The 25,069-nt window shown below is 35.8% G+C and overlaps 2 protein-coding genes across 3 annotated transcripts; one reads left to right on the forward strand and one right to left on the reverse strand.

Moving 5' to 3' along the window:
• Positions 1 to 3,711: 3,711 nt before the first annotated feature.
• On the forward strand, positions 3,712 to 5,772 carry LOC108991760 (transcription factor DIVARICATA-like). Of its 2 annotated transcripts, XM_035692011.1 has the most exons (3): positions 3,712 to 3,839; positions 4,059 to 4,461; positions 5,134 to 5,772. In XM_035692011.1, exons 2-3 carry the CDS (start codon positions 4,070 to 4,072, stop codon positions 5,606 to 5,608), a joined length of 867 nt encoding a protein of 288 aa, XP_035547904.1. In that variant the 5' UTR covers positions 3,712 to 3,839; positions 4,059 to 4,069; the 3' UTR covers positions 5,609 to 5,772. The 2 variants fall into 2 exon arrangements, with proteins under 2 accessions (XP_035547904.1, XP_018821689.1); XM_018966144.2 differs by having other exon boundaries at positions 3,743 to 4,461.
• Positions 5,773 to 11,295: 5,523 nt separating this feature from the next.
• On the reverse strand, positions 11,296 to 17,563 carry LOC108991856 (coronatine-insensitive protein 1). Its single transcript, XM_018966251.2, has 3 exons — positions 16,568 to 17,563; positions 13,032 to 13,500; positions 11,296 to 12,494 (listed from the first exon to the last, which is right to left on the reverse strand). The coding sequence occupies exons 1-3, from the start codon at positions 17,047 to 17,049 to the stop codon at positions 11,658 to 11,660; spliced, it is 1,788 nt and encodes a 595-aa protein (XP_018821796.1). The 5' UTR covers positions 17,050 to 17,563; the 3' UTR covers positions 11,296 to 11,657.
• Between the last annotated feature and the right edge of the window lie 7,506 nt (positions 17,564 to 25,069).

Raw genomic sequence — 25,069 nt, forward strand, 5'->3', positions numbered from 1 at the left:
CCCGGGTGGCTTGGAGATTTACTACTTTACACTCATAAACATGTCTCCCAACACATCCAAAGAAAAATTCTCCAAAAACTTTATAAATGAAATCAATCTCAAATCTTCTCAATAATCTCATTACAAACTCCACACAAACTTTAATGCAATAATAATAGATCAAAGGGGTCCATAACCTCCCGGTAGTAACATACCAAACTGAAAACACCATAGGTCCTACTAAACCCAAACAAATAATTAAAACTTAAAGGCAATAAAAACTAAGAACATCAAGAGTCCTTATTCCAACTACATCTCCTCAGCTTAACCATGTTCACCAATCTAATCCAGGTCCTCATTTGGACTCTCCACATCATCTGAAAAATATTATCATGATAGGGGGTGAGTTATCACAACTCAGTAAGCAGAAATCATATGCTAGCGTGCAAACATGAGCATTTATAAAATAGAATATGCAGAATAAAATATTTTCCAGAGTTATCATGCAGAACAGAACATATTTTCAAAATAACAGAGCGATGGTTTTAAAACAAGTAAAACCCATGGTACTTTGGCATAACATAAACTGAGTATCATCATCAGATCAAAACAGAGCATCAAACAGAGCAGAGACCATGTTTCACCCCCGTGGTAGGGTTGTGCTAACCCCGGTGGCCAAACCAGGCAGAGACAGAGGTGAAATCTTTCCTTTATTCTTCTCGGAGCCCCGAGTGTGCACACAGGAAAGACCACAATAAAACCACTTTGTTTCCAAAGTGGGTGCACTCAGAGACAGAGAAGTTGGTACCAACCCAAACAGAGCAGAGCATAACAGAGCAGAGCAGAGCAAAGCAGAGACAGAGTCAGATACGAAAACCAGTACACCATGCCAAAGGTTTTCAGATGTTATATCAAAATAATACAGAGTACCAAAATAGAATCAGAACAGTTTGCACACGCTGAACACAAAAGTCAGAACAAATAAATGCACAACTTTTCATATTCTCAATATCGCTCTTTTCCAGATTTCAGAAATCACATGACAGAATTTAGCTCATGTCTACACAATGCATGTCAGAATATATTTTCTTTTTCACACAGATTTCATGAATAATGCAGATAAGAGACCGAGGTTGATCTTTGTTTTCACAAGTTTCCAACACAACACAAATTATGCAAGTTTTCATAAAATCAACCACAGTCTTATTAACTTGTACAAAAACCCAGCATAGGAACCCCGCTTACCTGACTCCTGCAGCGTATTATCTAAACCTTGAAAATGATCTCTACCAATCTCGCCACCTAATCATGAAAATAATATAGATACACTGATTATTAAACGACCACTGGCATAACTTCCATCTAATAATTAAAACATATAATCCCAAACCATATTATAGCAAAAACAACACACTAAGACAACCATATAGTAAATTGGACAGCCCCCATTTCAACCCAAAGAACCATATACTAATCTTTGATATATTCCTAAACGCTCACCAAAGTCAACATCAAACACAAAAATAAAATATCAATCCCACTTCAAAGGCCCTTAACTCCAAGCAATCACTTACAAAATAATTTAATCCTCCACTCCAACAGTAGTATAAAAACCCGAACAGTACAAAAGCAACACCCATTCAACTCCGACTATCCATTTGGTTTACTGCACATCCAAACCAAATACTTCAAAATAAACCACAAATCACACTCAATTCCGCAGCTATAACTCCCAACAACCAACACAATTTAACTACAACAACATTACACCGTTTCCAAGCTCCTTCCGCACCACCTCGCCAACACCCAAAATCACCAACAGCAAACCAAGCCCAACCATAGATTATAAGACGTAGAAAAATTTTCCAAGAATCATAACATCACAAGCCACAAATCACTCGGTTTCCTTACCTCTTAACCGTTGGACAGAGAATCGGTGCCAACACTGCGGTAAGGAGAAGACGCAGCAACACCACCTACAAACATCCCACACGGCAGCACAAAGAAACAGGGGCCGAAGGAAGAAGAAAAACAGCAAAAAAAATAAATAACTAAATAAACTGCAAAAACACTGAAAGGCGTCGACTAGAGAGGAAAAGAAGATACCTGAAGATGAAAGCGCAGCGCGAGTGGAAGAGAAGAGCGAGTTTGAAGTGAGGGATGCCGACTGCAACAACAGTGGGGCGCGAGGGAGAGGAAGAGGAAGTGCAGTAATCGGTAACCCACTGAAACAAATGCAGCGCATGAGAGAAAGTCTAAGCCATGTGATTCAAAATCACGAAATCAACCAAAAGCAAACAAGGAGAGATGATCGGCGAAAATGATTTACCTGATGGAGAGTCTGACTGCACGAGAGAAACCCAGAAAAAACCAGAAGGAAAAGAAACGAAACAGAAACCGCAACAATGAGGAAATATTCGGAACCTCCAATCAATGCCAACAAATGGAAATGAAGAAGAAACCGAGAGAAAAAAAAAAGAAGGAAACGTGGGAGAGAAGGAGAGGTCTGGACGTGAGAAAGAAAAAATAAAATCAGAAACTGAAAGAGAGAAAGAGGGAGAAAGAAACGGGAGGGAAAACAGGAAGGAAAACCAAAACTTACCTAAACGATGCCGTTCAGACTAACACGAAAATGGCTGGGCCATTTTCACGCACGGACCGGGCCACTGAAGAAGAAACTGGGCCTTACATTCCTCTTTCTATTTTTCTCCTTGTTTGAATTTGGAGATTGTATGCCAACAATGACAGAGTGAACAGAGAGAGCACACTGCCAAGCACAGAGAATGAGAGAGCGCGTGACAAGAAAACAGAGGGAGAGAATGAAGAAAAGAAAAAATAGGTTTTACTTGCATGTTGTACGGTTCTATTATTATTATTTTTAGAATAGTTATATGTCAAAATTCTATTAAAGAGTGTAAAAGTCCCAAATTCACCCGTCCGGCCCCTAGCCTCTCCCTAAAAAAAAAAAAAAAAAAAAACAAGTTATGAGTGACTTATCATTGGCTTCAATTACACTCTAAAATCATGAAGTTCCTATGCACTTGAGAAAAATTGTTGTTTTTTTTCTTGGGGTTCTGGATAATTGAGATTTGAGATGGGTATAAAGGGTGAAACCCTTAATAATTTGAAACTTAAAAGGAACAGACCAACATAACAATTTACCGATCAAACTTACCTAATTAAACATCGGGAGGATAGTATCAACTATCAATTATGAAAGCCTAATTTGGCCCATTGGAAAAAGAAAAGAAAGCGAAAGGGAAAAGATGAGAAAAATCACGATCCTTTTTCTTTTTTGGCAGAGGAAAAATCATTATCAAACACCCTACAATAATAAGAGGGAACTGTCGCTGGGCCTGTTCTTCCTGTCTCAACTTGCCACATTTCATGCCCCCAATTCTCTGTCCCAGTTCTTCTCTCCTTTGAATTCTTCTACAACTACCGAGAAATCTTAACTGATTTTGATTCATTGATTCTTGACTTTCTCACTGATCTTTCTTATATAGATTGAACTTTCTCTTGTCAAAGAAACCAAGAAAAAATATATGTTTCCCGCCTTTTCCTCTCCGGATTCTTCAGAATCCGTCTTTTTTCTCCACTGCTTTGTCCACCTTTTTCTACGATCTTGCTCCTTGGTTCTTCGTATTTTGCTCTCTTTTCATGATTTTCTGGAGCTTCCGAGTAGTTTCAATTTTTCACTTTTGATCTTCATTTCTTCGAAAGTTTTCGGCTTCTTTGCTTAAAATTAAAAAAAAAAAAAAAAACCATCTGTGTTTTGGTTTCTCTCTCTAGGGGTTTATACCAAAGCAACAAAATCAGATTGCTCACGTTTTTCCAAGATTCCCTTCGATTCTTAAAAGGTGGGTCTTTTTAGGATTCTTCAGTTGATGCTATTAAGAAAAGAAGATTCTTGATTCCCAGTAAAAGATTCTGAATTCAATGCGTTTTAAATCATTGTAAAGATTCCATTCTTTCTAACTTCTGTCTCTGTTTCTAATACTTCTCTAATACTTATCTCACTTTCTAAGTTTAATTTCAATGCTACTTAAATGAATTATCGGGCTATTGTTGTAAATCAGTACTAGGAATTATGGAAACTCTCTATCCAGCTTCGTTTATGTCAAACTCCAACTGGTTTGTCCAAGCGAGCCAGAGCACAGAATGGACTAGAGAAGAAAACAAGAAGTTTGAGAGAGCGCTTGCTATATACGACGAGAACACTCACGACCGATGGACAAAAGTGGCGGAAATGATCCCGGGAAAGACGGTGTGGGATGTGATCAAGCAGTACAAGGAGTTGGAAGATGATGTCAGTGATATAGAAGCAGGGCGGTTTCCGATTCCCGATTACCTGATCTCTTCCTTCACAATGGAGTTGTTTGATGATCGCAACTTTGATGCCCATAGAAGAAAATCTTCAACAGCTCGTGGTCCTGATCAGGAAAGGAAGAAAGGAGTGCCATGGACAGAAGACGAACACAGGTGAATTCCCTTATATTTCGTTGGAATCTTTAGAATTTAGCTTCTAAGTGTGAGAACGCATGAGGTTTTTGGTGACTCTTTTCTTTCTTCCTTCGTTTAGAAAACTAAAAGAAAAGTGAGTATATGGACTCTTAAAAACTCCGTTTAGTTCCAATGCCCTTTATCAGTTACTGTGGAAACCAAGGAAAAGAAACTCTCAAATTGGTAGTCTTACATGATGCTGTTCCATTATAATGTTAAATGAAATTAAAGCTCTAACCGATTTAATCACACGATTGTGCTTGGCTTACTTGAACTTCTTTTTTCTTGGTCATCGATTTGAGAAAAATAACCAAATAAATGTCCTTTTCAACCGATTGGTTGTTAGCTAAATAAATTTTCAACTATGCTACATTGTTACTTGAGTAGTCGTACTTTTTAAGTTTTTCTAGTAGATGTTTATGAAGTGGTAATTTGAATTTTGAAAACCCAAAATACGAACAAAAGAAGTTCAAAGCAATTGTAAATAGAGCCCGTGACGTCGTTTAACATGGAGATGAGTTGGTAAAGTCTCAAACTTGTTGGCATTCTGAACTTCGCCTTCATCTTTAGATTGTCTATTCTGCAGTTTGAAGTCTTTTGAATGTCATGCTTTTGTTCTTGAAGTTGGGGCTGTTTTGTAATGAATTACAGGCGGTTCCTGATGGGGCTTCAAACGTACGGTAGAGGGGACTGGAGAAATATCTCCCGGAACTATGTAATTACCAAGACTCCAACTCAAGTGGCAAGTCATGCTCAGAAGTACTTTATAAGGCAGCTTTCAGGAGGGAAAGATAAGAGAAGGCCAAGCATCCATGACATCACAACTGTCAGTCTCACAGACACCACACCGGAAAATAATAAACCTCTCCCATATGATCAGTCTTTTGTGCTTCCACTTCAGCAAAAGCCAACCAGCGCTCCAAGAATGTCACTTGACTGGAATCAACCTCCCAATGAAGCAGTCACGGTTTTCGACTTAGCTCGTGGAAACCTTTTAATGTCATCTCCATATGACTTTAAAGCACAAGGGCGAAATCTGTATGGCAGTGCTCATTATGGAACTCATACCAAGCCGCACAATTTGATGTTTCAATTCCAATCCTCAAGACATCAAATACCTGGATAAGGCAGCTATCATGTATGTTTTAACAAGTCTAGGCTATGTTCAGTATAGTTTCACTGTCAGTGCTTTTGTGATGGTTTTTCTGTGTGATCGCCTGATTGAGGGCTTGAGTTTCATTGTTTTTAAACGATGCAAAAGAAGAAAATACTATAATGATTTAAATCTCAGTCTTAAGTATGAAATCAAATGGAGACGCTTCAATTTATGTGCATATTCCCCTCCTCTTGAAGAACTAATTGTTTCCTAGGTATCAAATTATCAATCCCTGTGGATGCTTTGACTGAGTTAGCATTACGTACTAAAATGGATGGTAGGCAGTTTGAGGATGGATTAAACATAACCAGTTAAAGACATCAATAAGGTTGTTGACTTGCACAATTGGCCGTTTCAGACAATCATGTTAGTTTGTGCTCAGTAATCTTTAGTCCTTTATTGTCCGCTTTTTTAGACAGATCAAAACCTAAATATGATGGTTAGCTACCCAGTTCTGCAAATACGTGGTCCCATTAATCTGAGTCTATAATTCAAAACCCTGGATTTCTTGCCGTGAAGGTTTTATGAAGTTGTTGCTGCATTCAGGCCCTAAGGGTCCGTGTACACATGATTATGCTTTTACCTGTGAAATAGTTTTGTGATTATTGTTTCACACAAGCAACCATGTTCTTTTGGGTGAAGTAGGTGTAAGGGGATTTTCCCCCACTTCACAAGCCCACTGACTTCAACTCGATATCTGGCCCCAGGGTTTGAGCTTACCTATGAAGCAAGGCGCCTACAAGAAAAAGTAAACAATAATTGCTAATAGAATGGACATGCCTGACATCGCTCGGCCACACTCCGATTATGGGGACTTGTACATGGCAAAAGGGGAAAGACGGAAAACCCTTGATTCTTTGACATGGGACATTGATGGTCCGCCAAAGATAAAACAAGTCAGAAAACCACGCCACATTAATGACACCACTATCCGAGCTACACGCCACATTAATGACAATGTCGCAAAGGCACGCCGCATTAAAAGACTCTGACAACAGGAACAGTGCAAATGACATGCGCTCTACGGGGGTAGACACGATCTATCTCCCCCTCTCCAAACTCCTAGTATAAATAGCAACTCTCATATACGAGAAACTCTCTCTAATCCTTAGACTCTTTCACTTATTTACAAACTCTCAAAAGAAGATACTAATTTTGGAATCAGAGACTTCCGAGCTCCAAGGCCACCCACTTCTAGTTGTCTTCTTTTCTATTTTCGCAAGCTCAATTCTAAAGAACTGAATTGCTAAAACCAGGCTCAAAGACATACGAAACATGACGTTAACAGTAGGCAAACCGGCTGACTCACTTATCACTCTTTGGACATTCGATAGTATCTGATCGCTTACTTTTCTCTCAGTACACTTGCCGCCAGTCTCACCTTTATCAGGTATAATATGGCCAAGTTGACCATGCTTCATCCGTTCATCGCCTAGTCGAAGCTGAGTTTGCATTCCACTTACAAGCATCCCATGCTTTAATCCGCTGTAGAACATTGGAAGATCCACGTAAGAATGCCAATGCAATGGGGTTTACGTGTTTTCTAATCATCTTTTTTTTTTTTTTTTTTTTTGGGGGGGGGGGGGGACCTATCCAATTTTTACCGTATATTTGATATTTCTGCATCCGCCAATCCAATTGTCGATGGTGGCAAGAATGTTGCATCAGTATAGTTGCAGCTTTTACTAGTCTCCGGAAGCATCATGCTTTGTGGTGATTCTTTATTTTACTTGCAAATCCAACAAGGAGTTATAATTGCATGCGTTCAGATTTTGTGCATGTTTTGACTCTATTCATCGGAACAGAGAATCAATCAAGCTTTGAAATTATGCAGAATGAGGTATTGACTGTTTGGTATAATTTCCTATTTTGCTTAATTTGATCAGTCTGAGTTGATAATTCGAGTAGATAAACAGGGAACTAATGCTTGTAGTTTTATCTGCGGAATGTTCCAAAAATAAAATTTACTTAGATATGCGAGGCAAAATAGTAAAGTATTCTGGAATAATCTTATTTCTGAGAAATCTTAAAAAAAAAAAAAAAAGAAAAAGAGAGAGAGAGAGGAAACTGTAGGGATACTTCTTTGGGTTTGGGGGCCCATGAAATGGGTGATGGTGGATCACTATCTCAAAGGTAAGGCGTTCCACAAAAGTCAAAAGAAATAAACAAATCATATTTCCTGATATGCTGTTACTGTGTTTGTTTTTTCTTTTATTAGTTGCCAATGTTGCTGCTGCAACTATTCTGAAAAAGGCTTAGTGCCCACCCAAGTCACTTTGCATATACCAATCTCTCAGCCACACATTTAGCATTAAAATCTCCAATGCAACATGAGCAACTTGGTTATTCATGTCAAATTTTCTTCTTTTCTTCGATAAATGACATAACTATCAACTTTGTATTACTTTTCAAGAAAAGCAGTCTTTCTGCAACTTGCATCAGAAAGCACCCTGGCCACTTCAAAGAACAAATATTTTAGGTTTTTCTTCAAAATCCTTTTGAGAACCATGCAAATTAAGACCATATTCCATTTTCAAACACATACTTAAATTATATGACAACGTACATAGCTCTATAGTGCGTCTTTGCTGGTCCATGTGGATTGTAAGGATAAGTTGTAGGAAGCCTTTTGTCATCAGATTGATATAACGGGTAGAACTTGTGGATTAATTAGTTACTGAAATATTTACAGTTTACATATCTGGGTAGCTTTTATAGAAGTGAAAGAGAAGTCTCGAGGGGATGGAACAGAGCAACATAGAAGGACGAAGGTTCAGTATCAGAAAACCAAACAGCTGTACGACATCTCTATTATTAGGTAATGACCTGTCCATGTAGTGCAGCATATATATATATATATATATATATATATATATATATATATATATATACTGTGCGATGACAAGAAGTGTGCACATAACTCTGATGGTCTTTTACCCTCCTAATTGGACACCACAAAATGGTGAAAACAAGTATCTTTGAAGAATGAGGACAAAATCAATGCAAATAGGTTGGTTCTCTTCGGGAAGAAGTACCTGTTCTATTCAGAATGGGAATTGACTTCATCCATGGAGTCGCCCACTACAATTTTAACTTTTACGTTGAAAATAAAAAAAAGTCCAATCGCCTTTTTTTTTTTTTTCTCTTTCTTGGTTTAATTATTGAAGTATTGAAATTTGTACATTGAGCGCAGATGATGATGACTTCTTTAACATATTTGCTTCATGAACACCCATTTCACTTGTGTCCCTCTCCTCTTCCTCTACAGCTTTGCATGATTCTCCACTTCTATTATCTACACATGCCGGCAGCATTGAGGTGCCACACACATCACCTCATTGATAAATACCCCCCCGGCTAGTAAAACTGAATTAAGTTGCTTTGAACAAAATGTTGTTCTACTGAACAGGTTTTTCTTTCAAATTCTACTGTTTGATGAAACCAATGACAATTATATTTCTATAAAAATAAAAAATAAAAACACTGGTGTTGATGTTGTGTTTCGCAGCTTGAGCAGTACCACAGTAGCAGCGAGGAAGAAGGATGGGTTCCGGTGATGTCCAAGGTCCTTCTAATGCCAAAGTTAGTGGAGATTATTTGAGTGATGAAGAAAGCTAAGTGAGTCAAGAAAGAGAAGAGTTTAGAGAGCCTTCCCCTAGGAGCGATGATTGTATTTATACTTGGCTTGGACTTGAATGCGGCGTGTCTCTGGCCTAACATGCCCACAATCATACACGCCCAGCCACCTACGCTATGCTACGGTTGTCTGTTGCATACCTTATTGCAAGGCTTGACCACCCACCGAGGTCCTAGGCAATTGCTGCCTTGTGGATGGGTAGGCGAGTCGTGGGCTCTGCACACGGCTTCTTGGCTTGGGCTCCTGACCTGCTTCAGTTTCCACCTGAAGGGCCTAGAGCCTCCACGATTTGATCTCTTTAGGTCTTGGCCACTCTCCAGAAGGGCTCCCTCACAACCAGTACCATTCTTTTTTTATGCTAACCATATCCTTTTTTTAATTGAATCACTTTATGGTTGCATTTGATTTCCTTCAGTGGTGAACAAAGGTGACATATTAGTGAAGTTATCATTTGTGCAAAAAGAGTAAGCTACGTCTGTCCCTTACTCATATACTTACTTTTTAGGGATTGCAAGTATTGATGTTTCCCCATCAGCACTAATCCTGCCCTTAACGGGGGCAACATGGCACATGGAAAGTGTAACCCACCTCTAAGTCCGCCAACACTGCACATGGGAAGCGTAATTTGTTGAGAGCTTTGTTTAGAAGATCAGAATGATTAGCTTGTTCCACTTGAAAGTCTTGACCGTTTTCAAGATACTGATCAAACATGTTTCTGATTCTTTGTCAAATCAGAAACTCCCACAAAACGATTCCCTTAAAAAAAAAAAAAAAAATCAGTACGTTTTCAAAGGGTCAAAACATTTTGAAGGCTAGTCTTCCAAATTCTACTGAATGACACATGATTTACACGATACCACCACAAGATTTAATGCAATAAAACCTGTTACAGCTTCTGCGTCTGCCAACGTGAATCATGCATTTTTATTAGTACTAAATAAGGCAAACCTTGACCTTCAAATCTGGCCAGTTAAGGGTTTAGAGATACTGTGGTCAAGCTAGTTACCCATTCTAATGGTGCTAATTAATATTCACGATGCACTTCTTTAAGTGCTTAAAATTATGTATTTCTTTTATTGAAATAATAAATATAAATATAAGTCGTTTACAATGGGACCATATCATTAGTAAAAAACTTCAAAACATATTTTTTCATGCTAGCTGACATGGTGGACTTCTACATCATGTAGTCGGTGTATTTGGTGTGCAGTTGTACACTAGTCGGGAAAAAAAGAGAGAGAGAGAGAGAGAGAGAGACCATGTTGTATTATGGGATGAGGTAGTTGATCCCACCTGAACGATGATGAAAAAAAATTGAAACTGTAGGATCGTAAGTTGGGCATAATCCAAGCAAATTACTATGACTAATAGATTATACACAAGGATTAAACTCCCGTCCTTGGGGACTTCTAGATAAGCCAAGTTTAGCTACTAATTGAACACATGAGGACAGACCCATAAGTTTAGTGTATGGTGGGGTGCAGTCGCAGCACCATCCCTTCTGGACCAAGTCTAGATCACGTTATCACGTTCAAAGTTAAAATTCAAAATCCGGAAAATCCAAGCTAATCTAAAATGTTGGATATTGAATTGAATTGAGTTGAGTTGAAATGATAAAATATTATTAAAATATTATTATTATTATTTTAATATTTAGAAAAGTTAAATTGTTTATTATATTTTATGTTAGAATTTAAAAAAGTTATAATAATGAGTTGAAATGAATTTAAGTTTCAAACGAAACACATTTTATGCCGTCTTATTTTGTATTTATTTTGTATTTTTTACATTTTTTTCTTTTACTTACCGATTAAGAAAGTGACTATTAATATATTAATATTTTTTTATTTTTTTATAAATGTTTAAAAGTACTAAAAAAATATGAATAAGTATAATTAAAAAAATTAAAAGGAAAAATTTTGCCTAGGGGCACCCTAGCAGCACTCTTGCTATAATAATTATTTGCAAGCATTGCACGTATCTGCGAGTAGTGAAAATATATTGCAGGAGCACAAAATCATGGCTAGTAAAACCACACTTACTATCTTTTTATTCACAAACTTGAAACGTCCCACAACATTATACAGAGAAAACAACAATGATTTCCAAAAAGATTGACTCGGGATATTAATACAAGTCACCAAAATGTCGAAGCTTAGACCAAACTGTTCCCCAAGCGGTGAAGTGAGACGGTAACACCAAGGATGCAAGTGCTTCCAAATTACAAGAAAAAACTCCAACTTTATTACAGGACTAATGTCTAGAACTAGGGCAGAAAAATAAATTAAAATCGAAAACCTCTTACCAAAAGGGAAAAAAATTTATGAACAAGACATGACAAGGAAAAAAACTCCTTAATAGATAGAAGAGGTATATACAGCTCTAAGTAACCAAGGATTCTGGATCCAAAGGAATGACAGTATCTGGAAAATCCGTTCTTGGTCCAGCAAGGGAGTAATATGCAAGTATATGGGCAGGATGCTCAACCAGAACAGCCTCCTCAAGCTGACCCGGGACAACAACTCGTCTAGAAACAACTCGTCTAGAAGGAATTAATTCAATATTCCAGTATGGGCGAGCCATCGCCAGAAGGTCACAACAACCCGTTGCAGAGGTGGCTCTGTATCCTTGCACCCATAGGTACCTCAGAGAAGTCAGCTGCAATACAGCAGCAGCCAGTGCGCGCTCACTGAAGCAGCAGCCCCTCATTTCTAACTTTTGCAAGCTGGGACAGCCTCTAGAAAAATCCAGAAGCCCCGTATCAGACTCCCCAACATAACCTAGAAGCATCCATCTTATATTTTTGCTGTACTGCCCAACATAACTGAGACCCACATCAGTCAAGCCCCCAGGTCGGAGATACAATGCAAACCTTTTAAGCTTTTCACATCCCCTCAACAGATCTCGAACCCCATTGTCCAGAGGCAAATCCGTTATCCTCTCTTCTCGGTCAAGCAAGACAAGGCGGAAATCACAGAGGTTTTTAGAGTAGTTACCAATAGACTCCAAAGAAGCATTTGTGATATCAGAAACATAAACAGCCAAGTATTCCAGTTCTAGGCAGCCTTGAGCCAAAGCAATCAAACCTCTTTGTGAAACTACACCTCCTTCATCCTCCATGCCCTGCTCATCAGCACCTCGCTCAATTCTAAGCCTCTTTAGTCTCTTACAACTCCGAGCAAGAACTTCCAATCCTCTATCTCCAATAACATCCCTTGTCTGTCCATAAGAAAAACAGATGAGAATATATATATATATATATATAAAACAAAAAAAAAAACAAAATTCAGAAGTAGTTCGTAGTCCAAAGAAGAACACAACACCCATTCCCCTCAGTAGTAGTAACTTAATAGAATATCAGAATTTGGGCATTTTGTATTGTCCTCAAATTTGTAAATAGTATTTTTCCAATTACCCAGGTGAACAGTGAGTTTGATTTTTTGTTTTTGGTTTTACAGGTAAAATGAAAGTTTTAAATTGACATAAACAAGCTAAACTCTAGAAATCTCGTCTTTTAAACCCAGACACCAATGTCAAATAATACATTATCAAGAACTTCCAGACATTCTTAGGGAAGAACAGAGATCCATGATAAGTTAAAACGAACTGCAACAAATCCGGACAGAAAAAGCAGTAACAAGAGCCTGTTGAGGAAGATGTACACATATAGAGCAACAAGAACAATCTAAAGATGATTCTGACTGAAGGAAAAAATGATAAGAAAGTTTAAAAGAAGAAATGGTTTTGCGATTCTACCTCAAGAATTTCTAAGTTGGGGCACCTTTGGATTAACATACAATGGTCCTCAGTGTCAAGCAGTGCATATAGAAGATCCAATTTTTTGAGTAGGGGCGCACAAGGGAATACAATTGGCATTTCAATCGTCCCCATGTATGTTAGCCCCAAACGGCACAACTTTGGGGGTAATGATACACTTAAGTACTTGTCTGGCTGCTCATTGAAGGAACCCCCACAAAATTCCTCTAAAGCAGGGGCAGCACAAAAGAAACGCAGGAGGCCCAAGATTTCACAATCACTAACTTTAACGGAAACTAAGGATGAACAATTTCTGGCTATGAGTTCAAGGTCTTCAAAGCTGACTTCAAGATCCGTCATATAAAAGTTCAAAGTTTCAAGAACCGTGTTGTTCACAGCAAGCTCATGTAGCCATTCACCACCATGATTAGTTATTGAGCTCTCCTCCAAAAACAAAGTTTTTAAACTCCTGAGGAAGCATATAAAGAATTATCACATCAGTCAATAGAAAACCCAGATACCAGGGCTCCAGAACCAAAAGCACAATTCATTCCGACTGACGACTGTCCTCCCACATCCACAGTAACAAAATTGCATAGAAATGAAAAGGAAAAAAAAGAAAAAACTCATAAGAATATATAATATACATCCAACCCATGTAAGCTTTAAAATTTTTAACATGGTAAAATCTTATTTTCAAAACATGACTCATGTTCATACTATTTATGGCCTAACTACACAGTTACCAACCTAGATATAATTACATGATCAGTTAAAATACCATATTCATCACGACTTTTTTAAAAGAAAAAGGCTTATCTGAACCAATTCGCGGCACCACCGTACAAGTCCTGTTTCTCCAAATATATGACATTGCCTCTAGTAGGTCATAATTTCTCTTCCACTCTCTCAACACCTTTTTTTCTTTTTGTTCTTTAAAGGCCAGGCTCACCATCAGCAAGACATACACAGCGAGCGCAGATTTTCCACACAATTGAAATGCATAGAAATTTCTAAGAGCAAAAATAAAAGCAAAATGAAGAAACGAAGCATAGAGAGAGCTTTCAAGGGTGTGAAAATTTTTGTGAGTGCAACACAATTCTCCACATTCAACTTGTATTATATTCCAATCTAAATCAATAGTAGTTGTTCAGTACAATTTAATCTATAAATTCTACAAGAACAAGCGCATTCATGCACTATGGAATTAATGCTGCAGCTCTAACCAGTCAGAAGTTTCAAGATATAGAATCTAGGTAGTTTACTTGAAAGCAAAAGCAGAAATATAATTCACTTTTTTCCATTCAAGAAAGGACACCTAGATGCAGTTGCTTAAAATGAAAAGCTTGGCATCAGTGCATGAGCAACCTCTCGATCTCACTCAAATCATCATGCATGTATGTTTCACAAAGGTATGCAGGTCAAAAGTATTACTTTTTTAAGTTTTAAGTCTCAGTTCTACATTTGATGAATTTGCATTAATTAATATTGAGACTCATCAGCTGTTTTTTTTTTTTTTTTTTTTTGGTATAAGATTCATAATCAGTCTATGAATCAGTCTTCACTATTTACAATTTCTTATGACATTATTCTTAGTTCTATTCCATCCTTTCTCCAAGTATTCAGGCAGAATGGCTTTGTATTCCTAATATATGTGTATATTTTTTAGCAAGTAAAAATAATATATTTTTGTATATTGCTTTGGTTAACTTTTAATGATGTCTATTATTCTAAAAAAAAATGAAAATACCTTCATTCCCCTTTTTCCATTATCTAATTTTTTATTCAGTGCTGAACCTACCTCAAAACCCAATGAAAGAATATCTATATACATACATACATACATACATATATATATAGAGAGAGAAATACTTTAGCTACAAATGAATTACACAAAATTTAACCCATAAACTAACATGGTTTAATGAGGTAAATAAAATTGTAAAATTACTTTTATTGTAAAATAAATCTAATGGATCTTAAAAAGCCACGTCAGTTTGTAAATTTATTTTTATATATTCTCTTTTTGTCTGTAGCAGTTTTCATATATATATATATATATATATATAAACTTTCCATTAGTCATCCAAGTCAAAAATAGGGTTGCCAACTTGCCACAGTTGATCTCAACACCATAAAACCAAGTCAAATTTTCATTGCTCATTCCAAAACATGATGGTCTTTAAATCTGCTCTTCATTCCCTCCAAAGTCTAACAACATACCTCGATAAGCTTCAAGAAACATTAATTAATGCAACCTTTTTTTTTATGTCAGGGAACCTCTCCAAAGCAGGGCCCTTCGGACCCACCCATACAGAGTAAACTCCAGTCACGTGCACCGCACTCTCGGAAGTTTTAATTAATGCAACTTTCTGGTCATTGATTGACGTCTTCATCAATATGTTTTTTTTTCTCTATTCATCTAATGATTTCACCGGCTTTAGAATCACAGTGTCTCGTAGACCATTGTCATACACAACCCAGAGTTTGAAGGGAAAAAAATTGTGGAAGTTTAATTTAGATTATTTGAGGCATGAGATAAGCCAACCCCAGCTACCTGAGCAATCCTCGATATGATCTAATATGAAATAACAACACAATAAATACGGTCAATGTCCAAGTCTTCCAAGTACTTGGACATTTCTGGATCTTTGCATGCTGCATCATTCTTCTCGATCAGAAACCACCGAGACATTGTATCAAAGCTTTACTCCTGAGTGAGCAAGCTATCAATTCACAATTATAAATTCTTTCAAACCACAACTTACCGAAGAGAAGTGAAACATTATTTCTTTGGCACAAGCAAGTATATGGATAAACACTTAATGATAGTCTAATGACTTTAAGTTCTGGCGAATCGTTAAAACAACTAGTAGTAACTAGTAGTTTATTCGACATTCAAGGATGAATAGAAAAATTAGCACGTCAACCAATAAAGGCTCAACCCCTGAACAAAAATTAGAACCCTGCACCGTTTGGATAAAAAATGATTGAGAAGGAAGTAGAAACTAAATGAAGATAAAGGAAAATCATAAAATCTCACTCTCACTAAGAAAATTAAGTCTTGTAGACCGTATTTAACATTTAACCAATCCAACAAGAAGAAAAACGCAATAAAGAATCAAATTGGCGGATATTTTTCCAAAAATTAAAGAGAAAACCGGCTAAGCCACGCGATCGGAAGAAGAATTAAACTAGTTACACGTACTACAGCATCTATTGGTCATAAAAAAAAAAAAGCAGTCACGTTCTAAGCAGGAAGAAAGAGTTAAATAAGCAGATCGATACACCTAAATAAGCTGTTCTACCTTTTATTTCTCTTCATAAAGCATCAAATATTGTTAGATTCATACTTATATAAAAAAAAAATATCGTTAGATTCACTTTCACTTGATAATTTTTTTTTTGATAGAGACTTTCACTTGATAATTAATATTCGCTACTGACCTAAAATTTAATACAATCCTTAAATTATATATTCTTATTAACAGCAATTATAGAATCCAAATCGCAAGTAAAAAGGAAAAGAAAATTACCTGCAGGACCGACCGATATGCAGAAGACCATCCGTAGTAAAGCCAGAACATTTATCGAGCTTGAGCGACTGAAGAGCGCGCCCGCGAGACCGAGCAAGAAGCTCGAGATCGGAGTCCCTCACAATCATTCGCCGGAAGTGAAGCGACTTCAAGCAATTGAAAGACTCGGCCATCTCGTTCATCCAGGGAGTGACGTAACCTCCCCAATCTTCAGGTATCAGATTGAACATCGCAGCCCTCGGCTTTCCCTTCAGCTTCAGCGATTCCAGGTGACGAAACCTCCGGCGCAATCGATCGGGGCTCGTCGTGTAGCACAGAGCGATCGTCACGTGCTTCCGCGTCAGCGCGTCAAGCTCGTACCAGCGCCGGCACACACGGGAAACCGCATCCCGATCCTTGGGGTCGTGAATATACGGTATCACGCAGCCGATAACCACCTCAGACATTCCGGGACGCACTCTGGAGACTTTTCCATCCTCCATCACTACCAGAACTCCACGAAATATCCCCGTGGAAACAAAATTATCTTCTGCTTTTACTTCTTTAAGAAACAATAATTCTCCCTCTCCAACTGGAGAAGCTGGAGAAAGTAAAAGATAGCCTCAGACGCTACCAGAACCTCAAATCTCGAGACCGAAATCCGTCAAACGAATCAATTCAAAAGGCAAAACCCGAAACACTTATCAAAAGCCGTACAAAGCCCAAATCGACAGATGACGCTTCATCTAACGACACACGAAAGAAGAACATCTCGGAGTGAAGTGAAAGTCGGCAACGCCGAAAAGCGGCTCGAACGAGACCTGCATGGTGAGAGAAAGATTGGAGGGTAGGGATCTCCGGAATAGGAATCCGACGGCAACGGTTGGAAAACAGTTGAGGTGGGGGATTGGATCAGAGCCTAGATGAGTAGCGTGGGGCGAGGGGTGTTGGGGGGAGGGGTCTATCATGCGTCCTGTAAAAACAAAAGGGGGCTGATTTTGGGTGTAAAGAAGAAAGGACGAGAGGCGGAGTGGGAAAAAATATCAATCATAATAAATAAATAAAAAAATAAAAGAGAAAACGACAAAACTATGTTGGGCGCAACCAATCAGACTTCATTATTGAAAAAATGGAATTGAGAAATAATTATGTCTTGAAAAATTTTGATCATTATTTTCACTTCACATATTATATATAATTTTTTTAATTTTAATTTTTAATTTTTAATTTTTCTATCAAATATATGATATATGAATAATGAGTAGAAAAATTTAATTAATTTAAATTAATTAATTAAAAAAATAAATATGATATATGATAAGTAAAAATTATAAATAACTTATTTGAACCAATGTTTTTAATTTCGTACCGTACCAGCCGGTACGGTTGAAATTTTTCGTTTCGGCCGTCCGGCCGGTACAGGTACTAGATATATACCGTACCGGCCTAATTATCAGCCCATTATATTTCTGCCAGACTGTGTTTTTTTTTTTTTTTTCGTTTTTTCTAACTACAAGTTTATTTTTTGACCCCCAATTTAGATTAGACTATTTATAATTTATATGTATGTATGTATTTATATATAATTTATTCATATATAAACTATTATTTTAGAATATAATTGTTATATATATTTATATATATAATTTATTCATATATCGACTATTCCGAAATGGTACACGAAACGGTACTGGTACCGAAATATTTCGTTCCAGTGTCTTGACCGGTACGCCATCCGATACGGTATTCAAAACATTGATTTGAACCGTCATTCTGTGTTTTGGCACACCACTCCCTTCCGGTGGAACGAAGCGGAGATAGAGAGAGACGACGCTACGAGAGGATGAAATAAATAACAACTTTTTGTGAATTATTATAAATTTTGGTGAGTGATGGTGATGTGGTCGATCATGATAGGTAGGTTATGTTTAAGCTTTCAGTCACTTTCCTGCATCGATGGTGACTGGGAGTGCTTTTATTTTAGAATAAAATTACATTGCCTCCCTAATGTATTGATTTTTTTTTATTTTTTTAAAATATTTAAATATATTAAAAAATATGAAAAGGAAAATGAAAAAAAATAAAAACACACAGTCGGTCAACTGGGGGGCAGAGTAGCCCGACTCAAACAATTTATGAAGAGTTTTTCTCAGCTACTGTTCATCAACATACATCCCACACTTTTTTTTTCTCTCTCTCTAAACCCATCCCGCACCTCCCCCTCGCTCCCTCTCTCTCGTCCCCCAGCACCTTTGAGCATTGTTGTCCCTGTCATCGCCCAGCATTAGCAACTTGTCGGCCTGCCTCTACCCATCGCCACCCAACCTGTTTTTTCCACATACCATTTTAAATAAGAGGGAGGGGTTCACGGGAACCACTCGTCGCCCGACACCCGCATCACCCTCCCTCCACTAGCACCACCACGCGACGCAACTTCGACTCATCATTGTCCCTCTTGTTGCCCAGCATTTGTGACTCCTACCTCTGTTTCACTGCCTATTTGTTTCGTCGACAGGTCATTTTATATTTTGGTTTTCTTTTTGCTATTTCATAAGTTTTCTTTCTTTCTTTATTTTGAAAGTAAAATGTTTGCTTTTTGAAACGTAGTGTGGGAACTGGAGAGATGAAGACGTTGAAGAGAAGAGGGGGAGATGAAGACGTCGAAGAGAAGAGGGATGGCGACGAGGGTACTGGGCAGAGGGAGGGTCAATGGCGACAGGGCAACTTTGCAGAGGATGGGCAACAGAGCTCAAAGAATTTGAAAAGGGTCTGTTAGAGAGAACCGTGCGAAAGATGGAAAAAAAAACTCCAAAATAAATGTTATTTTCCATGTGAGGTGTGCAACGACTGATAAGAAACAGTGGTTGATGATAAGTTTTTCCTTTTATAAATATATATATATATATAAATAGAATCTCAAAACTTAGAATCAATGGAGAAGTGGGTTTCAATAATCATTCCATTCAGTTCATAAAGTTAAAAATAAATAAAATATAGAAAATGAGTCTAATAATGTTTACCCAATCCCATTTGTGTTTCTCCATACCAAGATCATGTAATCATCCTAGGACGATTTTTATGACAATTAAGTTGTGGGGTTACTATGGCTTATGCTTTTGTAACAATTCGTTTTCTGGTAATTGTCTTCAAATTCTTTTTTCATATTGTATTGCAAAGGAATACCGAATATGTGGCTTTAACCTAATAAAAAAAATATATATATATATATATATTCGCACAAGTCTCAATAATAAATTTTGCATAAACTCTTTGTAAAAAAGTAGATTTTACTATAAAAAAATATAATTTTTTTTCTTTTTTAATAAGATTCATATTTTTACAAAAGGTTAGACTTATCTATTTAAAACTTATACTTAACATTACTCTAAAAAAACAAACAAACAAACGGAGCTCAGCAGCAAGTGAAGGCCTCATGCTTGCCAAAAGTGGTACTGTTCAATCGGTCGGAATGACGGAATTGCTCTCCGATACTACTACCTATTCATTCCATTCCATAAATATCCTTAATAATTGAAGGAAAAGCGAAAGCAACGTTGGGTTCTTTTTTTTCTTTTTCCCCCACTACTACCAGTTGTAGTATATTATCCACTTGTAATGAAAATCCAAAAAATCTCACGTACACAACGTTTAAAGAAATAAAAAGTATACTTTCAATAGAGTCAATGCTGGGCAATTAAAAATTAAAAATCTGTTACTGATTTTTTGTACTGTTGAAATTCCTGTATAAATCAAAGAAAATGCTTACAATAAATAGATTGAATTACTATTTGATTGTGGTGTTCAATGCTAAATACATACACATGTGTAGAGAGAGAGATCAGAGGAAAACTATTATGCATGGTTCAGAAATTTTGATAAATGAAAAAATAAAAATAAATAAAAGAAGTGAGAATGTGATGGCAAAAAAGAAGAACTAGAACCGCGTACGCAACTTGCGGTCTAGAATGTGGTGTCCACTTTTCCCGTTTTGCACAAACCAAAAGACAACAAATTAAAACGTAAAGTATGCCAGATGATGGATGAGTTAGCTAGCTAGCTATCAAGTAGCTAGTAGCTAGTCCCCTCTTGGTACGGGCAAAACTGGCTCAATCCATCCCCTCTTCCTCCTTTCAGTCTTTTGGGTCGATATGTATAAGAAACAACAAATTAACCTCAATTTTGTTTTGTTTTTGTGTTTTTGTTTTTTTGCCCAGATCAACCTCCTTTGTAAACTCCTTCCTGGCCCCATTGATTCTTTGGCAGCTTTCGTTAGCTCAACACCTGTAGCCTTTGTCATCCACAACATTACTAGATCTTGTGCTATCAAACTCAACATTCAAGACCTGATCGATGACCTGTACGTACGTTTCTGATATCAGATTCAATGATGGTTTCAAAACAAGGCTTCCTTGGAGGTCCAAGTACAATGCACCGGGATGATATTTTATGATAGTTACATTTATGAGTACAGTGTAATTATTTAAAAATAAATAAATATATATAAGATTTATAAAAAAATAATTTTTTAATAATAATTTTTTTTTAAATAATTATAAGATATTTACATACTTTATAACTATATATAACATTATTTTATTTTTTAACTTATTTTCCAACGCTCTTTGTTTGTTATTATTGTCAGGTAAATTAGAAGATGCATTGTTTCGTGAATAACTATATTTCTTGGCTGATTTGAATTCAAATATGAGAAGAGGTAATTTTAAATAAAATATGAAAGTTAAAAAAAAATTATTAAAATGTTATTTTTTTAATGTTATTATTAAAAAAATTAAATTATTTATTATATTTTATATAAAAATTTTAAAAAAATTATAATAATAAAATAAGATGTGATAAAATATTTTTTAAATTCAAATAAGATTATATCTTTGAGCGAAATTCATAGAGTTGAAATTCATAGAAACGTGGCCAAGTCCCAGTCACATCTTTATTTTGGCTTTACTGAAGTCTACTCTTATCTCTAACCAATTGCATTGCGCGAGCAAAAAGTTGCTCAATTCATTATATAAAAATAAAAAATTCCGATATTTGTTTGTTTGTCTTCTATTTTTTTTGTTTTTTTGTTTTTTTTTTTCTATATGAAAATTGAATGGTCTTTAATTGGGAATTGAAATTCGAAAGGATTTTTAGGCAACAAACAATGTCTTTTAAATTTAAATAGTAATGAAGAATTATAATAAACGTGTAAAGTGGTTGGCACAATACAATTAGAGTGAAAAAGTTGATATGGTAATTAAGAAAATTGCAAAATTAAGAATCTAATAAAAAGGTAAAAGAATTACAATAAAAAATAATGAGATGTCTCGATAAGAGCAAATCAAATACTTGAGAAATTATCTAGATAATGGATAGTATTACTGCAAATTAAATAGATAAGGTCGGCCAGAGTTTAGACTATTGCTTTTTTGGGATTTGGATCTTCTAAATTATTGTCTAAAATTTTAAGACGATTTTATTTATTTTTATGTATAAGATGAGTTGAGATAAATTAAGATTAAAGTTAAAAGGTTAAATAAAATATTATTATAATATATTTTTTAATATTATTTTTATTTTTAAATTTAAAAAAGTTATATTCGTTTATATTATTTTGTGTGAAAATTTTTAAAAAATATAATAATTAATTAAGAAGAATTGTGAAAACAAATAAGACATTGAGAGCGGAATGTAGATAAAGTGGGATCACAATATTTATTGTTATTTAAAAAGAATTACTCGAATAATTATAAATGTCGCAAGATCCAATATTTCATACGTCTATATATCTTTTAAACTTGAGATAATTTGAATACATTGTGTTTTTAATTGCTCTAATGATCCATACAGACTTAACAGTGTTATGTTTTATTTATTCTTGTTTAATTGTGGAATACAAATATAAATAGGGTGAGGAAAAGTAAAACCCAAAACCTATTATCTGCCAAGACTGATAATATCGAAAATTACACGTACCTAGCAGCCAAGCGGGTGAGTTTTGATATCTATTTAAGACAAAACCAATCTGTTTTTATTTGAGAACTAGTTCATACAAGATCAACCAATTCATTAGATTCTTATAGATATTTTAAAATAAAAGATGGAATACCACGTCGATGAGTTGTCCACCAAAACCATGAGTCCATCATGACCCATCTTTTTGCATTAATTGTCAGATAACTTTGGTATTTTTTGGTCTAGGAAAAACAAATTTCGTGAAAAGCATTCCCTTCTTAAGCTTGCGTTTTTGTCTGATAACCTCGTTTAGGTTAAATATTAGGAAACACTAATTTGCCTCCCACTTTGATCGCTCAAAGTGACGACTTGAACCTCTTTTTTTATTTTTTTATACTTAATAATTAAAGAAATGATTTTAAATATATTGATGTATTTTTTATTTTTTAAAAATATTTAAATATGAAAATAAAAAAGAAAAAAAAATTACTGGGCAATACACCCAACGGTAAAGGCGGGGCGGTAGAGTAGCCCCACCCTAAATATAATTATAGATTGTACAAGCCTTTTACATTTTTTAAAAAAAAAGAGTAAAATTCATTATTAAAAAAACTACTTTTTTTTATATGAATATCATATTTACTTACTTTTTCTAATAATTGTGTACGGCCTTCACGTACTTTAAGAGTGTAAATATTATTTCTTAGCATATTAATAGGAGAAAAATAAAGGAAAATGATTTTGACAAATAAGAAAGTGGGACTTACTCCAAAAATTCATTTTTTGTAGCTGGTCTATTTTTTTTTTTTTTTAATGAATTGCATAAGAATTGCACATCTTAAACTTGTATATTTCATTGTTGTAAAAAAGATGTTAATGAAATGGATAACCACCAGTAGGAGTGAATTCGGTCTGGTCCGATCGGTTTGGTCTGGTTGATTTGAATGGTATTTTTTGGACTGGACCGGACAAGTCCCTATTGGTCCATTCAATTCATAGGATCTAAATGGCGTCGTTTAGATCCTATTTCACTCTAAATGTACATAGTAACCCATGAGTTCGCTCGAGCGAAGATCAACCCATGAATTCGCTTGATAAGTGCTCAACACATCGCTCGAGCGAATCACTAGTGTTTGCTCGAGCCCCGCTCGACATACTGCTCGAACCAAGAAGAGGAGAAAATAAGGAAGGAAGGGAAAGAAATATAATCGAAGGTTCCTATGAGACTCTTCATTAAGTATGAGTGTGTACCACGCGAAGAAAATAAAAATTAGCAGTGAATGATTAAAATTTAGGGAAAATGTTTTATGGTACTAATATTTCTTTATTATTGTTGTCTATTTACATATAATGGCATAAATTATCATATGATTTATGATAGATTATTAAATGATAGCATATATTATTTAATATTTTATATGATCAATGATAATAAATTAGATAAAAATTACATCATTAACGTATATAATTACTGTATAAAAATAATACATTAAATTATTAAAAATATTTTAAATATATATATAGTTCGGTCTGGTCCGGTCCAAAATTTATAGACTTCGAGACTTTGGACCAGACCGAACTTCTTCGGTCCAAAATTTTTGGGATTGAGATCAGTCTCTCCAGTATTCGGTCTAGTCCGATCCAGACCGAAATTTTTGATCCGGTCGATTTTTTCTGGTCTGGACCGAATTTTGTACACCCCTAACCACTAGCACATGTCCTCACTGTAACGAGGTTGCACCGAATGTCCAGTTCTATAGAGTGAATGAGGATAGAGATAAGGTAATGTAAGAACAGCAACGGCGCTTGTTTGTAGTGGACTGACTACAACGACAAGCCCAAAGTGACTAGGTGGTTCTCCGCTATGGTCCCTCGGTTAAGCCATAAATCAGCTTCGATATTTGCTCATAAAACACCAAGACAAGTTGACATGCACTACTCCTATATTGCTTATTCCAATATATCATCTTCGTAATGCTTCAAAAAAAAAAAAAAAACTTAAAAAAGGTGTCCAATTTCTATTGAATGCAGTCATATGGCCACTTGCTTTTGTTCAAGTTCGTTGCGGCAAAATCATTTGCATGGTGGAATGACATGAAAACATGTTTTAAAGTGGCTGAAGATAGGTAGCTGAGGATATATATGAGATTCTATGTCTTGTCCTGTCTGCGAGTGGATATATTGCCCCCCCCGTTTTGGGGATCCACAAACAATTGCTCGTTTTCTTGAGTCATAGCAAATGTCAATGCTGTGAGTTGTTTGAATTATTACACGTCACTCAAGAATGCAATCTATTCAAATGAAGAGAACACTTGCATAATATTTGACTACATCTTCACAATATAATTCTTCCTAATTTAAGGTATCCTGTACCGATGGAGCAACTAAGCCTTGTTTGTTTTCAGGAAAATTTTTAACTCATCTTATTTTATCATTATATGTTTTTTAAATTTTCATACAAAATAAAATAAATAATTTAATTTTTTCAAATTCTAAAATAAAAATAATATTAAAAATATATATTCTAATAATATTTTATTCAACTTTTAACTTTAATTTTAAAAAACTCTC

Source organism: Juglans regia, chromosome 7 (genome assembly GCF_001411555.2).
Source record: "Juglans regia cultivar Chandler chromosome 7, Walnut 2.0, whole genome shotgun sequence".
Taxonomy (NCBI): domain Eukaryota; kingdom Viridiplantae; phylum Streptophyta; class Magnoliopsida; order Fagales; family Juglandaceae; genus Juglans; species Juglans regia.